General features: G+C 38.4%; 1 protein-coding gene across 3 annotated transcripts in view; it reads right to left on the reverse strand.

Moving 5' to 3' along the window:
- FOCAD (focadhesin) overlaps positions 1-17,926 on the reverse strand; it is a 165,498-nt gene that overhangs the window by 64,007 nt on the left and 83,565 nt on the right. For 2 of the 3 annotated variants that reach the window (XM_058165711.1, XM_058165713.1), the window contains exons 16-21: positions 16,968-17,102; positions 13,658-13,708; positions 12,864-12,947; positions 8,102-8,243; positions 6,235-6,423; positions 4,990-5,111 (exon numbers count right to left, since the gene is read on the reverse strand). In XM_058165711.1, the coding sequence (XP_058021694.1) occupies positions 4,990-5,111; positions 6,235-6,423; positions 8,102-8,243; positions 12,864-12,947; positions 13,658-13,708; positions 16,968-17,102 (723 nt within the window). The remainder of the gene's footprint in view (positions 1-4,989; positions 5,112-6,234; positions 6,424-8,101; positions 8,244-12,863; positions 12,948-13,657; positions 13,709-16,967; positions 17,103-17,926) is intronic. The other variant, XM_058165712.1, reaches the window with a different exon arrangement.

Consider the following 17,926-nt stretch of genomic DNA (forward strand, 5'->3'; position numbering starts at 1 on the left):
TCCATTTTTTTCGCCTGAATTCAAACAATAGAGTTAAAAAACTACATTTTCAATCATGACTGTACATTGTTTTACAATTATTTTAATATTCACTCTTCAACTTCATTACTTCTCAATTGTTCTCTATTATATTTTGGTGCTGTCAGTTGTTATGGTCCGCCAGTAGCCTGCAGAGCTGGCAACGGAGTCGGACAGTGATGAGCCTGAGGAAGAAAATGGGCCAGTCCTGGAGGCTGGGGAAGGCCCGAATGAGGGCTCAGCGTAGGAGGCAGAGGTGGGGCCAGGGCCATCTGGGAGTGATGTGTGGACTCCAGAGCCTCTAGAGGCTGATAGTAGTAAGGCAGAGGAACAGGAGAAGCCTATTCCTAATGTATGCATGAGAAGAGCTGCTAGAAGGCAAGAGCAGCTAAAGCAAAGAGGACAACTTGGGAGTAGGGCCAAGAGATGATTGGCCCCTCCCATAAGGCTTAAAAGACCAGCAACGAAGTTTGGGCTCTGTCGGAAAACAACGTTGATAGCCTTGCTCCTTGTCTTGCTGTATTTATTTCTTGTTGGCGTCTTCTGCTGTCGTGTCCCACTCCTCCGCTGACGGCCGGGTCAGGGAAATCCGAATCAGGCTTGCCTCTGCAGCTCTGCCCAAAGTCCTAGCAAAGTCCTCAGAGCAGGCAGGAGACCAGTAAGTGACTTCAGCAAGATAAGTTCGACTTTTGCCTGACTCAGAGACTGCCAGAAAGCAGATCCTTTATATAGGCCATGGGGTGTGGCTCCATGACTCAGCACTCATTAAGGCCTGCCCCTCCCTTCCTTCTGTTGCCTCCGCCTATCCAGCCTTCTGATGCGAGGGTCACACCAATCAGCAGCTGTTGGGAATAAACCCTCCTCAGGCTCACATGCTGTGGAGGAGGGGGAGGGATCTAGCTGCTCCGTTTGCCTGGGCATGGAGTCAGGGCTGGGGCCGGGAGATGCTCCTTCTTCTGCAGTTTGTGTGGGCATGGAGCCAGGACTTGGGCCGGGAGGCATACATTCCTCAGTGTTCGGGAGCAGGTAAGAAGGCCCCGGCTGCTCTGAGGGCGGGCAAGACACAACATCTGCTTTTGAACTTTTGCCAAGAAATCCCTTTGGCAGTTTGCCTAATTAGTCCAAGGTTGTTGATAAGACTGAAAATTGTGTTATGAAGAATTTGCTTTGATTTAGTTTGGACGACGCTGAGAATGAGTTAATTCTCAGCTGTTCTAATAAAGTCTGTTTGAACTGATTGCATTTACTACTACCTACTTGGGCCTGGGTCACAACATCAGTTGCCTTGTCCTAATAGATACAAAACTTTGTATAAATTAAATAAATCAGAAAATAAACTTATTTTTTGCTATTTTTCCTACCAAAACCATTGCAAGCAACATAAAAATAATCTTTTCTGTTAATCTTAACAGAAGTCAATTTAAAATTATATGATATAAAGTATATGGGGGAAACAAATACCTTCAAATTATTTTAAGTGATCGCCTCCTGATTATCCTCAGAAATTTGGCTCTGTGAAGTAAGGCTTACTGAACAGGTACATAAAACAAGACAGATTTTTATAACCTCATCATTAATTCTATAGGGAGGCGGATTCTTCAAGGAAAAGAGGCCACATGGTTTTTACTAATGACTGAAAATATCCAAGCACTGTATATGTAGTTGGAAAGCTGAGCCACTGACATCTTTCAACAACCCAGGAAAGTGTGAAAATCTGGAGTACTGTACAAGCTAGTCAAAGCAGACAGAGTACTGGAATAAATTCTACACTCTTTAGTTGAGAAATGATAGATGCTGTTAATTCGAAAGCAAGATCTCTGTGCCAGATTTAGATTTTTAAAAGTGTGTATTTTATCTCAGGCTGACCTCCATAGTATTTTACATCAGAATTCAGCATAAGGTGTAAGAGAAGTGCCACTGGATTAGATTTTTTTTTAAAACAGGAATTTCAGTAGAATATTTGCAATGTTGCATCTTAAAGATCAATAAGCACAGCATTCTGCAGGTTTACAGATTTAATAACTACTTCTGAACCTGGAATTCTTTAGACCTATCCCAGATAATCAATGACATGAGACTAGTAAAATTTAGAATGCCATTATGTTGTATCATGCGCTGTGCGTTCTGAAAAAACGGTGGGGGAAATGGGGTGACAATTATTTAATGCAGCTTCCCAAATTTGTGTCCTTCCAAAAGTGTTGGAAGAATTTTCAGCCTTGATGGCTAATTCAAAGGATCCTGAGTATTACATTTCCAGCCTTTCTGGGTGGCACAAGACTGCTCTAATACCAGCAGTTACTACAATTTAAGAAATGTTAAATAAAATAAAATAGAAACTCTTCTTCAAAAGTCTGTCTAGTCTCGTAAAGTTGAGTAAAATTCAAAATGGTCTTCAGTAACTCTTCCTTAGTCTGCAGGGTACCCATTATCCGAATAGAGGTAGATATAAATTCTTCCTGGCAACCCAACTGCCAGAAAGCAGATCCTTTATATAGGCCATGGGGTGTGGCTCCATGACTCAGCACTCATTAAGGCCTGCCCTCCTTCCTTCTGTTGCCTCCGCCTATCCAGCCTTCTGATGCGAGGTCACACCAATCAGCAGCTGTTAGAATAAACCCTCCTCAGGCTCACATGCTGTGGAGGAGGGAGGGATCTAGCTGCTCCGTTTGCCTGGGCATGGAGTCAGGGCTGGGGCCGGGAGATGCTCCTTCTTCTGCAGTTTGTGTGGGCATGGAGCCAGGACTTGGGCCGGGAGGCATACATTCCTCAGTGTTCGGGAGCAGGTAAGAAGGCCCCGGCTGCTCTGAGGGCGGGCAAGACACAACATCTGCTTTTGAACTTTTGCCAAGAAATCCCTTTGGCAGTTTGCCTAATTAGTCCAAGGTTGTTGATAAGACTGAAAATTGTGTTATGAAGAATTTGCTTTGATTTAGTTTGGACGACGCTGAGAATGAGTTAATTCTCAGCTGTTCTAATAAAGTCTGTTTGAACTGATCGCATTTACTACTACCTACTTGGGCCTGGGTCACAACATCAGTTGCCTTGTCCTAATAGATACAAAACTTTGTATAAATTAAATAAATCAGAAAATAAACTTATTTTTTGCTATTTTTCCTACCAAAACCATTGCAAGCAACATAAAAATAATCTTTTCTGTTAATCTTAACAGAAGTCAATTTAAAATTATATGATATAAAGTATATGGGGGAAACAAATACCTTCAAATTATTTTAAGTGATCGCCTCCTGATTATCCTCAGAAATTTGGCTCTGTGAAGTAAGGCTTACTGAACAGGTACATAAAACAAGACAGATTTTTATAACCTCATCATTAATTCTATAGGGAGGCGGATTCTTCAAGGAAAAGAGGCCACATGGTTTTTACTAATGACTGAAAATATCCAAGCACTGTATATGTAGTTGGAAAGCTGAGCCACTGACATCTTTCAACAACCCAGGAAAGTGTGAAAATCTGGAGTACTGTACAAGCTAGTCAAAGCAGACAGAGTACTGGAATAAATTCTACACTCTTTAGTTGAGAAGTGATAGATGCTGTTAATTCGAAAGCAAGATCTCTGTGCCAGATTTAGATTTTTAAAAGTGTGTATTTTATCTCAGGCTGACCTCCATAGTATTTTACATCAGAATTCAGCATAAGGTGTAAGAGAAGTGCCACTGGATTAGATTTTTTTTAAAACAGGAGTTTCAGTAGAATATTTGCAATGTTGCATCTTAAAGATCAATAAGCACAGCATTCTGCAGGTTTACAGATTTAATAACTACTTCTGAACCTGGAATTCTTTAGACCTATCCCAGATAATCAATGACATGAGACTAGTAAAATTTAGAATGCCATTATGTTGTATCATGCGCTGTGCGTTCTGAAAAAACGGTGGGGGAAATGGGGTGACAATTATTTAATGCAGCTTCCCAAATTTGTGTCCTTCCAAAAGTGTTGGAAGAATTTTCAGCCTTGATGGCTAATTCAAAGGATCCTGAGAATTACATTTCCAGCCTTTCTGGGTGGCACAAGACTGCTCTAATACCGGCAGTTACTACAATTTAAGAAATGTTAAATAAAATAAAATAGAAACTCTTCTTCAAAAGTCTGTCTAGTCTCATAAAGTTGAGTAAAATTCAAAATGGTCTTCAGTAACTCTTCCTTGGTCTGCAGGGTACCCATTATCCGAATAGAGGTAGATATAAATTCTTCCTGGCAACCCAACTGCCATTCAAACGTCAGAACAGACAGGAAATAATTTTATATAGTTAGCTTGCTCAGAACCTTCCTTCAGTTATAAAAATAGCACCAACAATATAGCAGTTTGATGTAATCTGACAGAAATGCCAACATACCCATCACATGCTTTCATACTCTTCTATCTGCTCTCTGCAATTTCTAAAAATCAGTTGTTGTAAGTGGTATAAGCATTACAGTTAATTATACATCCTTTTCTTATTTTTTTGTCCCTATCTTAAATCATATTTCATGCAGGAAAATTACAGCTTCAGTTTATAAAACTTTAGTGCACAAATATCAGTTCTATTAATATAATGCTCCAAGATGCTGAGAACAATGACGCGACATACTGTGGTGTTGTTGTTATTATACAGTAGTAACAAGACATATGGGTGACTCCATAAGTTGCCTTCCCCTAATTGTTTTTCAGGCAAGCCTGGAACTGTCAAGAATGTCAGCTGCTTAAGCAAAACTGTTTAAAAGAGTTGAAGATAAAACTCTGATGCTCTGATTTGCATAGTGTTTTAGAGAAAACACTTCAACTCAGAGAGCATTTCATTAGATGAATTTATGCTTTCCATTCTCCTTAAGTTTACTTAATTAAGGGCAAATTACAACAGCATGTTGCTTGTAGCTACCATTTCATAATTAAATATAAGCAAATGGAAGCTCAGGTAGGGAAATAAATGCTTTGAATGGTTATAGAAAAAGAAGGAGAATGGCACCATTTACCTCATGGATGAGAGCTATAAACATCTGGTGGAAGTTTCGCCCCCTGCTGGCTAAAAACCGACTGATAGGTTTGCCATCTTTGCCCACATGGATTGGAAGATCATAACTCAGTAACATGCCAGCTGAAAAAAGTGTTTATACATGCATTAAATTGTTGATAACTGTTCCAAAAACATATGTTAACATTATTGTAAAATTACATAAAACTGTAATACAGAAATGTTGAAAACTGGGATTTCAGAAGAATTTGGCAATTATTTCTTAAAGGGGAGAGGGAGATGCAAATTATTGATTTTCTTTTCAGTATATCATTCACTAAAGCACCAACAGATCATGGTCCTGGTTCTACCTAATTAGATTAGTACGGACAGCAGCAAATATATTTTTTCTTCTTTTTAGGACTCACTTTTCTTATAGCAAACTTATACTATAATACACCCATGAATGGACATAGAGACCCGATCTATACCAGTCAACATGGGCATAAGAAAAAAGCTTGATCATCTTCCAAAGACATTTTATTACACAAAATTTGCCTATTATCTACCTATTCTCATGAACTATGTTGCTTTTTTTAGATCTTCACTAGATGCTTTGGAATATTTAATAATTCATGTATTTGGATGAGGCGTGGTCTAGATGAAGAGCCAGGTCTTCACCACTCTTCTAAATAACAGCAGAGTGGGTGGGGGGTGTCATCTGGATTTTAGGGGAAGCCTCATTCCAGAGGGCAGCTGCTGCTACAGAGAAATATGCTTCCAAAATCCTGAAAGATGACATTATTTAATTGAAGGAATCCAGAGCATGCCAACTGTATAGAATCAAAATGGCTGGGCAATCCCTCAAGTAATCAGGCCCTATAAACTATAGGTAGACCTAGAACATTAGTTTTGGTGACATTTCAACCATAGAATGCTTTGCTTTATGTGCAATATATTTTAAGTCATTTAAACTATTCAAGTATCTTATTATTCAGACTTTTAAAATTGTGTTGCGGCTTTTTACTGCTTTTAAGTAATCAGAACATTGGACTAAGAACACTTAGTAGACAGCGTTACCAGGTGGCTGTGCACTGTTCTTGTTTTTTTAAAAAAGTGATGTAAATGCAAGGCATACATGGTATTTATTCTGAATGTCAAGTTATGCCAATTGTGACATTTAAATGTTTTAAATTTTTAAATGCCTCCCTGAGTGACATAAAAATAAAGCCAATAAGTATACAAAGGCACACGGCAAGAATCTTACCTGCAAGGCCAGGTTTCAGCCCAGGCTGCTTGTTCCTCTCATGCATTTTCATCATAAAGCTTGGAACACTTGATAGTGTTTTCCCATGGTCTGACCGCACAGCATTACCTCTCAGTGCAGAATGGTATATTCCACGAGGCATGTTAGCCATCTCTTCTTTCACAAGCGATGTTGCAAACTCTTCAAAAGCTAAAGGGGAGGAGGGGAAGAAGAAGAAAAGGCAGTGAGGGGACTGAAAGAAAACAAAAGGTGATTGACTGGAGAAAGCAGAACCACCCAACCAAAGCAGAACCACAATGATTATCTGGGAATGTTATATTGAAATAAGTGGTAACTCCATTTTCAACCGCAGCTTCAAGGTCATGGTTTCTGTAACTCCTAAGCAAGACTTCATATTCACCTCCCACTCAAAATGTCACCTCGGGAAGCCTTCAATAAATGGTGTCAGATGTTCCAGTTCAGGAACAAAAACAAATAGCCCAAAATGTCTTATGTTGATCAATGGACCCTTTGTCTGACCATTCTAATGAGGTCCCCAATTTGAAACAACAGAAGTAACTTTAACCTTACAGCATCCAAAAAATATCCCAGTTAGAGCTACTCAATGCTTATTGTGATTTAAAATAAAACAATTCCAAGACAGATACTGAAAAATAAATAGCTGCAGGTTATTTATTGGATGTTAGGTTGACCGAGGATAGCAAAGCTGGGGCTTTAAAGTTATGTTAACTGATGAAATTTCTAACAATTGTTATAATTGGGAAACTGAAGTGCAAGGGTAAACATAGTCAGAGGGACCACAACAGGTCACACCACTCATTGCTTCATCATCAATGGGCAAATTAAGGCAACATTTGTTAGGTTTAACAATCTGTATGTTTTTTTTTATTATATAATGAGAACTTGCATTTTAACCCTCAGAGGGAAAGCTAAAAACAACTGTTTCTCGTTAGCTGGGTGTATCTGATGCACAGTTTTTCTAAAACAGATACAGTGCTCCATATCTTATAAATTGGAGCTAGTATTGACTGAAAATGTATTCATATACTCATTCCTGCAACGCAGACATACACAAAGTGTCACAAATCAGTTAACAAAATCCAGTCAGATTCTGATACGCCTTGGCTTTTTATCCTCTAATCTTTTCTTATTTCATCTGTTCTCTTGAAGACTACCCATTCTCCCACCCTGCCTGTTATTTCTCTTAATAACAGCCAGAGGGAAGTGTCCAAAAAAGCAGTCCATTATTTATAGGAAGACTAGGACAACTTTTCAAATCTACTAGCAGATCAAAAAGTTAACATGACCATAAAACTAAATCTGTGCTTCTGTTTAGAAATACTTTGGTTATTTCTTGAGATTTTTGTTCATGCTGCCTAAAGTGCATTTCTTCTTGCCCCTATTAACTACACATTTTGGACAACTGACACATATTCATATAAAACAATTTAATAATAGGAGGCTTTGTTTAAATGCACAAAGGGAGAGAAAAATAACTCCTTATCCAAACATTCCAATAGACATTACTTAGAAATGTTATCCAGAATAATTTCTTTTATAACTATTTAAACCAGACTATTTATTTTACCACAAATACCAACAGATCCTCTGTCAATACCATAGATACTTCATTTGTTATAGTAACTTTTGGAACTTTTATTTACAAATCAGTTTGATAAATAATACCAAGGTTAGGATTATTGTTAGGTATTCTATTGGGTACATATTGCCTTGAACATTTGGTACCTTTTTCTACGTACATACAAATATAACCACATTCATCAAACACAAGTTAGAATCAGCTATGTTTGATATTATGAAATTTTAAAACTATTACAAATTATCATGTTTTATGAATATGCTGTACCTTGTAAGACAGGATGAGGAGTGAGCAACAACAATTTGATGTATGAGTGGCCAGGCACAGACAAATCTTCTTCTTCTTCTTCTTCCTCCTCCCCCTCCTCTATCTCTACGTCCACTTTTTGTTGATCCAGTTCTGGTCTTGCCTGTATGTATGATAAACCATGAAAAAAAAAGTGCATGCAATCAGTTATACAGAGTCGAACTTCAAAAACTGAAGTTTCCCTAAGTCAACTGAAAAGAAGGGCAACTAAATTTCGACCTTCCTCAGTTTGATTCCTTTTAAATATGATGAACTAGAGTTCACATAATTCCCAGACTTCATAGTTAATGGAGAAGTTATTTTTTTATTGGACCCGTGTCCCTCCTGGTTGGTACTGGCCACACGGGAGGTGACACGAGGCTGGCTCCTGGGAATTATCAACGCCTCCTTGTTGGAGGGCACTTTTCCCGCCGCCCTGAAAGAGGCGGTGGTGAGGCCCCTCCTCAAGAAGCTGTATTGGCGAATTATCGTCCAGTCTCCAACCTTCGCTTTTTGGCGAAGGTTGTTGAGAGTGTGGTGGCGTATCAGCTTCCCCAATACCTGGAGGAAACTGTCTTTCTAGACCCGTTCCATCCAGCTTCAGATCTGGTTACAGCACCGAGATGGCTTTGGTCGCGTTGGTGGATGACCTCTGGAGGGCTCGGGACAGGGGATGTTCCTCTGTCCTGGTCCTGTTAGATCTCTCAGCGGCTTTTGATACCATCGACCATGGTATCCTGCTGCGGCGGTTGGAGGGAGTGGGAGTGGGAGGCACCGTTTATCGGTGGTTCTCATCCTATCTCTCTGACCATTCGCAGACGGTGTTGGCAGGGGGGCAGAGATCGACCTCTAGGTCCCTCACTTGTGGGGTGCCTCAGGGGGCGGTTCTCTCGCCTCTCCTGTTCAACATCTATATGAAGCCGCTGGGTGAGGTTATCCGTGGTTTCGGGGTGGATTATCATCTGTATGCTGATGATACTCAGCTGTACATTTCCACCCCAAACCACCCCAACGAAGCTGTCGAGGTGATGGACCGGTGTCTCGAGGCTGTGCGGGTCTGGATGTGGAGGAATAGGCTTCAACTCAACCCTACCAAGACAGAGTGGCTGTGGGTTCCGGCGTCCCGGTACAGTCAGCTTACGCCTTCGCTGACTGTGAGGGGTGAAGTTCTAACCCCCAGGGAAAGGGTGCGCAACTTGGGCGTTCTCCTGGACGATCGGCTGTCTTTAGAAGAACATTTGACGGCCGTCGCCAGGGGAGCATTTTATCAGGTTCGCCTGATGCGCCATTTGCGCCCCTTTCTTGACCGGGACTCCTTACTCACGGTCACTCATGCCCTCGTTACCTCTCGCCTGGACTATTGCAATGCTCTCTACATGGGGCTCCCCTTGAAGAGCACCGGGAGGCTCCAGCTAGTCCAGAATGCGGCTGCACGGGTAATTGTGGGAGCATCACGTTGCTCCCATACAACACCTATCCTGCGCGGCCTGCACTGGCTGCCGGTAGCCTTCCGGGTGCAATTCAAGGTGTTAGTGCTCACCTTTAAAGCGCTCCATGGCTTAGGACCGGGCTATTTACGAGACCGCCTTCTGCCACCGATAGCCTCCCAACCACCTGTGCGCTCCCACAGAGCGGGCCTGCTCCGGGTGCCATCAGCCAAACAGTGCCGGCTGGTGACCCCCAGGGGGAGAGCCTTCTCTGTGACAGCACCGACCCTATGGAATGAGTTACCTTCTGGGTTACGCCAACTTCCCGACCTCCGTACCTTCAAGCGGGAACTGAAGACTCTGCTATTCAATCAGGCGGGACTAGCCTAAATATTATTTTAATTTAATATTTTAGTTTAACTTAGTTTTAATTGAATTTTAAACTGTATTAATTTATTTATAATTTTATAGTTTAGGGTTTTATATCGGTCGTTTGACCGTTTTAGTTTTAAATTGGCCGGTTAAATATTTCATTTTAAATGCATTTTAAATTTATTGTGTTCCTATGTGTTTTAATAAGGCTGTACACCGTCCTGAGTCCTTCAGGAAAAGGGCGGTCTAGAAATCTAATAAATAAATAAATAAGTTGTTATAAATAAGGGGCGTGCATAAGAGCACAAAAATGTCTACCGTTCCTGTCCTATTGTTCCCTTTATTATATCAAATTATATATATATATATATTTTCTTCATGATATGTTTTTTTACTTATGACAATGTTTGTGTATACTGTTGTGACAAAATTAAATTTAAAAAAAAATAGACTTGGAGACATGAAATATGTCTTTTTTTAATTCTATTGTTATAACATCAATACAAAGGGTATTATAAGCCATTTCATATACAAATTAATATAAATTCGTAACTTTTTCCACTGGAATTTGATGAACACAGATATTAAAGAGGATTATGACAATCATTTTAAAAACCTGGTTGTCCCGCAGGAATTGGGTTAGAGTGGTTGGAGACCCTTGTGGGTGTTTGACAATTTTGTATTGTTGATCAATTTTGGCATCTTTTTACATTACGTCCTTTTCACAAAATTGTATGCCGCCTTTTTGCTTTTATGCTCAGAGCCACCTAAAGTCAATAGGAGTTAAGTGGCTGTAAGTTTAATAGAATAAAATAAATAAATATTTTTTTAATTGAGGAAAATGTGGACAAGAGGATGGAAAGACAGCATTTGTCTCTTTTCCTTGCTATCTGCTTTGTTCCATTGGGTACCCAAAGATTCACTAAGACTAAGATTAAAATTAAGGCTAAGATTCTAAGAAGTTCAAGAGAACCCTGGAACATTTATAACACTAAAAATGATGTAGTATATATTTATGCTCATTCACATTCATATTATAAACGGAAACCCATCGTATACACAGTTGAATATTTATAACCCTCATAATGGGTTAATGCCATCTGTCATACCTGTGAGCAACAGGTTAGGGTTTATTTTTACGTCTGTGTTAACTTTTACCAGAACCTCCTTTGGAATTCCTTTATGGAAATGCCTATTTTATGCACTCGTGTATTATATTTTAAAGCACAAAACCATGTATATTAGAGGACCATCTAAAGATAACTTTCATAAATTTGTAATATTGTTTATTATTCCAGTTATTCAGTCCTTTAACTTTTATTGCTGAATTTTATTATATTACAATTTTTAATATTACTATTAACCCAACATATAGGAATTTTTAACTAATTAATTAATTTTTAACTATATTAACTAATACTGTACTTTATTATGTTACATTACATAAAGTCAATATTAATATTATTTATATTCCATTTTGTAGTTTCTATATTGATTTTAGCATTAGCATTGCTTATCCTGTAGTGTTATATTATTGTATGCTGCTCACTTTAATGAATATTTGGTTTTAATATAAAACAGGCATGACAAATTAACCAACCATAGGAAAAAATGTCAGTCCCATTAAAAGCTTTATTTTATTTTCTATAAAAATATTGCAACCTTCCTATAAGTGCCATAAGCAAAAGACATTTTAGTCCTCTCAGATTAAAAAAAAAAACAGAGCTTGGAAATTTCAACTTTATACAGGCTAAATTGTAATCTGATAGTTTTGAATTGATGCATTATGCCAGGGGTGTCAAACTTGATTTTATTGAGGGCCGCATTAGGGTTGTGTTTAATCTTAGGGGGGGCAGGATGGGAATGGCCAGCTCAACATCACTTGTCAGGGGTGCCTCTGGTGGCCCAAGTGCTCTGTCAGCAAAAACGGGCTCCCGATCTCCATTTTTTGTTGCAACGGCTTCCTGCAACCCTCTTCCAGCAAAAATGAACTCAGGAGGGTCACCCACAGCCCTTGCGAGGTCCGTTTTTGGCTGCAACAGCCTTCTGCAACCTCTGCCAGGGAAAATGGGACTCGGGAGGGCATTTTCACTGCAGAGGCACCATGGGCCAGTCCTTCGCTGTTTTCAGGTTGGCCCCACGGACCATATCTAACCAGCCCATGGGCTGGATCCAGCCCGTGGGCCTTGAGTTTGACACCCCTGCATTAGGTGAACTAAGTCTCAGGGATTTATAAAACATAATTTAGGGTTAATATTCTGCTCAAACTCCGATAGGTATGACATATTCAATACATTATAACTTAATAAACTATGGCTTAGCTTAATATCTATTAAGGAAAGGACAAAGATGTTTCCTATGGATGCACAATGTTTCAAAAATCAAGTCAATATTTTGAATTGAATTTGAAAGTTAATCAACAAACCAAGTAGAACATGGCATACTTCTCAGAAAGCTATTATTAAAATCTTATTAGAAACAATCTCCTAAATCAAAAGAGAAAAAAACATGACACATTTTGCTTCTCTTGTTCAAAATGCCAATCTTTTATAACTGTGTTGGAGTACACAATCACCATATTAATTGACTATTAAGAATGAGGGGTAGGCTCTTTTTGCTTGGCTTATTCAACCCATTATGACTTCGTTGGTCCAGCTCCTGCTTACTATGCAACTCAAAAATCTGATTATTTTCAAGACAAATGTTCTCATTTACAGAAGACTCTTTGCTTCCAAACTCCCACCTGCAACAGATGGAAGGATATGAGTCCAGGGCAACTGAAATATACTCTAATACAAGAGACACAATAGCAACTACACATCCATTTCCTATTAAGATCAGATGAATTACTGAATGTCCAAATAAGGATTGGACACTGTTTGCACACAGTTTTGTATTCCTGTTGATTACAACACTTACTCATAATTAAAGTAAGAAAGATCTACCTGTTCAGGAAGATGGAGGATGGTGTATTCTTCAGAATGAAATTCAGAGAGAGATTTATATGCAGAGATAGCTACAAGAGAATCCTAAAGAAAAATATTGCCATCACATCATTGCAAATAAGGATGGATAAAGAAAAATACTGTATTTATCTATTATGTTAAATGCAGCTTTGATTTTCCAAGTAAAGAATATAGGGCAAGTTCTAAATTGTCTTGAACCTTGTGGTTAAAAGCAAATAGTGTGTGCTAAAAATCACATCACCCAAAATTACTGAGCAAAAGAAACCTTTTTTTTTAACTGTACATAAGTTGTATTATTCTGCAATAGTTATACTATAGTAGGGCTTTGGGGTAAACATCTGAGATATTACTTAATGGTAAGATCAGAAGTCTCAAAATACAAATTGACTGCCTTATATTTTGAACCTTCTGACTGTAAAATGTTTTAGAAATAAAGAATGGTGACTTGACCATAGCAACACACAGTTCATTTACTACGACTGTACTGTGGTCCTGATGATATTTGTGGATTTTTATGAAAAATTATCAATATCACCAATCATAACTGAGCAGTAAATAAAGAATTAGGAAGGTATGCAGTGGTTGTAAAAAAAAAGAGTGCCTTTTTTTATAACATACTGTAATCATGATTATGTGACACATAATCATGATTATGATATGTTATAAAAAAAGATGTAGGATTGGACAGAGAAACTAGATGTTTAATGCAACACAGAAAATATTTAAATAAGGCCAGTATCTGGCCAAAGACAGTTCATTTTCTCGTGTCTCACCTTGCTTTGTGTGTGACTCCATAGGAAATTGACAACTTGAGCTTTAAACTTCTATAACATCAAATTGGGGGGAGAGAAAACAAAATCCAACTTATAAAGATTCTTTTTATTAAGGAAACATGATAGAAAATTAAAATAAATAACACATAGTAAAATAAACCAAGACAAGCATTTATGGATTAGCAGTTTATTTGAGGCAGTGACATAGAATAATATTTCTATGCAGCCACTGAAGTTTAATTTAAAATAACAAGAAAGGTTTTTGCCAATTTAGCTGGCTCCAAAGTGAAGACTAATAGTCTTTATTATACTTTCTGAGAAAATTTCAAAGGTCAAAAATTATATTCAAAATCCCATATTCAATGATGTATAATAAAAATGCGAAGTACCACTTCAGGTTGAGGGGGAGGGGTTGACCTTTAGGTACCCTTAAAGAGGAAATTCAAAAAACATTTTCAATGTTACAATCTCAACCATGTAAACAGATTTAAATGCTTTTAGAAGCATAGACGGTTACCTATTAAAACATTCTGCTCACTCTTTCGTTGACAGACTAATTATATTAAATATATGCAACTGCATTTGCAATACGAATAACAGATTCAGCCAAATGACCCTAAGAGAACCACCTTTCTGCTCATTAGAGCATACGGGGTGTGTGTATGGGGGAGGGGGGAATAGGGGAAACATAGCACTAGAATTTACTCAATATTTAACTGGATTTTACCAAATTCTTTGGAAAGTATATCTGATAATAAGCCCAATTGGGCTTTTGAGCGCATGGCAATAAGGCCAAGCGCTTATTTCAGGGTTCAAAAAAAATATAAGACAGGGTCTTATTTTCAGGGAAACGGTATAAGACACAGGCTCCCAACCTTTTTGGGTTGCGGACCAGTGGCAGCGACTTCAGTGGTACAGGGAAATGGTTTCACACATGCAACCTAAATCCTGTGCATGCACAAATGAAACTTTGTATGCTTGACCACTACTTCAAAAGCCCGGTTCAAAACAGGACACAGCCAGGTAGCGGGCCACAGTTTGGGGACCCCTGAAATAAGAGACTGCACTGTAAAGTAGCTGATACAGGTCCCAATGATCTTCGATACAAGGATGGAATCATCCTATTTCCTCAGTTTTCAGATAATTTATTTCCATCAGGACAAAACAAATTGCACCCTAACATTATATAGGTAGTCCTCAACTTACAACCATTCATTTACTGACCGTTCAAAGTTTCCATGGCATTGGAAAAAGTGACTTATAATCATTTTTCACACTTATGACCGTTGCAACATCCCCTGGTCAAATCATCAAAATTAGGAAGCTTGGCAACTGGCAAGTATTTAGGATGGTTGCAAGGTACTGGGATCTCACGATCACATTTTGCGACTTTCTGACAAGCAAAGGAAATGGGTACGCCAGTTTCACTTAATAACCAGGTTACTAATTTAACAACTGCAGTGATTCACTTAACAATTGTGGCAAGAAAGGTCATAAAATGGGGGAAAATATTTAATAGTCTTGTTTAATTTTGTGCTCAATTGTAATTGCAAGTTGAGGACTACCTGTATAGCTGTAATATACCAAAAATATACCAAGCAATCACCTGTATGTAGCTTAAGTGTATGTTCACAGACTAGAAAAACTACCCTGATTTTATAATGGCTAATTCAATTAAAATATCTGCCTACAGGACAGCTGTTATTAAAAAGTCAAATTCTGTATAGGCGTATAAAATGGAATTTGTCTTTTTCATAACTCTTTCAGCATTAGATTGGCATGATATGAAATACATTGAATATCTAACTGCCACTGGTACAAGATTTGACTCAATTATATAGCATTAGGACAATTTCGCTCATTTACTTTAAAAAAAAATGCAGACAGAAAAAATGCAGAAAAACACCACCCCAATGATTACAGTGTGGTACAAACTCTCCAATAACAAAAGGTTAAATTATTTGGAGGTTTTCACCTCAAGAAGGAAATAGCATGCTTAGCGGAATGAACATTTGGAATTTGTTAGACATTTAACAGTCAAATTCGTACAGAATATGGTTATCCACATAGCTACTTGCAGATTATTTATAAAATGCAGTATGCCTCTGAATACTAGTTGCTAGGCAACATAAGGAGAGAGTGCTAATACATTCATATTGCACCTATGGAAATATCTAGGATGGCTTCTTTAGAATAGAATGCTGAGCTAGATAAGCTTTTGGTCTAATCTGGAGTAGGCTTATTTACTTGTGACAAACAAAACTATTAAAGTAATTTTCAACTGGTTATAGATTGTTCCAGCCAATGAGAAAACCAGGGGCAAATCCCTATTTTCATTCTTCCTGAATATGATTCCTTTTTCATAAGTTATTAAGAAATCCTCAATAGTTCCATGAAAGCCAGATGGAACTATTGAGGATTTCTTAATAAAGAATTGAACTAAAATTGAAAATTTATGTTCAATTTTAACAAAATGATCATAAAAACCTTCAGCTCTTCAGTCCATTCTAGTTTTAATCGCTGTTCAGCCATGAAATGATTGCTGATAAGTCAAGGTTGTCCTTGACTTAGAACAGTTTGTTTAGTGACCGAAGTTACAACGGCACTGAAAAAGTGCCCTATGACCATTTGGCGAACTTCTGACAAGCAGTCAATGGGGAAGCCATTGTGGTATTTAGCAACTGCAATGGTTCACTTAATAACTGTGGCAAAAACAGTCATAAAAAGTGTGCAAAACTCACTTAACAACTGTCTCACTTAGCAACAGATATGTTGGGCTCAATTGTGGTTGTAAGTCGAGGATACCTGTAAACATTAGTTCTGGCCCTGAGTAGTTTCTACGATTGGTCTGAGCCTCTTCCCAAATCTCCAGTGTATTTAATGCATCTTGCTTAGAAGTAAAGATAAAGTTTCCTTTAGAGTACCGGCAACAATAAAAAAATGGTTTGCCACTGCTGTCCATTGGAATATTTTTCAATTTCTTAACCTTGCCTATGGCAAGCGAATTGAAAGTGCTCTGCTATCCAAATACTAATGAGACCCAATTCTGCTTAGCTTTTCTGAAGAACACTAAGGTTGATCGTTATCTGCTAGTCTATAAAAATAACAATTCTTCAAAAGTTGAAGGAAAAATAGCAAAGGAAATCTGGCTCTACTGCTTCCCAATAATGTCATTAGAACACTGCCTCCACTCTCCAGTTCAGTTGCCTTCACTTATGTTCATAAACAATCTTCAAGGAAGTATAAACTTGACTGCCTTGTTTAAAATTAGGGATTATTAAAAAAAAATAGGCCAGTATGAGACACATACCTCATATTCACTCGAATTCACCATTAATGAAGGGACAAGGGAGAACAGTTCATTGAGTGTTTTTAAAATAAGTGGCCGGGTATCACAGTTCAGTTTTGGTGAGAGTGCATTCCATGTAGAGCGAATGCAAACAACCTAGAATAGAGAAACAAAGGCTGCTTTTAGCATGACACAGTCTATGTGTCTCTGTGTATGCGTGTTTAAAATATGTTTAAAGATATATGATATATGGATTAGAAATAGCACTTACAAAATTACATCTTGTAGGCTCTCATTGTAAACCAGATGTGCCATGTTTCAGATGGAAACTCAATTATTATTAAGCAACTAAAATTTAACAAAAAATTAATTCCATTTTATACTGTTGATATTTACCATGGATATATATAAAGGTATTAATGAAATCCAGATCTTGTTAGCTTCAACAGACTGGCTATATCCAATGCCTTGGGATTGAAAAGCATAAATGACATACATATATGCCATTATACAATTTCCTTTTGCTTTAAGCAACATTATATAAAACACAAAATGGGAATAAAAATAGTAAGCAAAAGAAATTAAAGGCATGACAGAAGAAAAATGAACAGAGCCAGAACTAGTTTACATCAACAACACACACTACATACCGTGTTCCCTGAAAATAAGAGCCGGTTTGTGTGTGTTTGTGTGTGTGTGTGTGTGTGTGTGTGTGTGTGTGTGTGTGTGTTTGCCACCAAAAAAGGCATCAGGTCTTATTTTCAAGGGATGTCTAATTACTGACTCACCTCAAGGTAGCGACACTGACAGCCCTGCCCATCAGGGGCCTGCTGCTGGCCCACTTCTTCTGCAGCCGTTTGTTATCAGCTGCAGAGGGCTTTCCAGCAGGCCTCTGCAGCCGATAACAGATCGATCCGGAGCTGTTATCGGCTGCAGAGGCCTTTCCAGAAGGCTTCTGACGGCGAAATGGAGGCCGGGGG

This window comes from Ahaetulla prasina, chromosome 2 (genome assembly GCF_028640845.1).
Source record: "Ahaetulla prasina isolate Xishuangbanna chromosome 2, ASM2864084v1, whole genome shotgun sequence".
Lineage (NCBI taxonomy): Eukaryota > Metazoa > Chordata > Lepidosauria > Squamata > Colubridae > Ahaetulla > Ahaetulla prasina.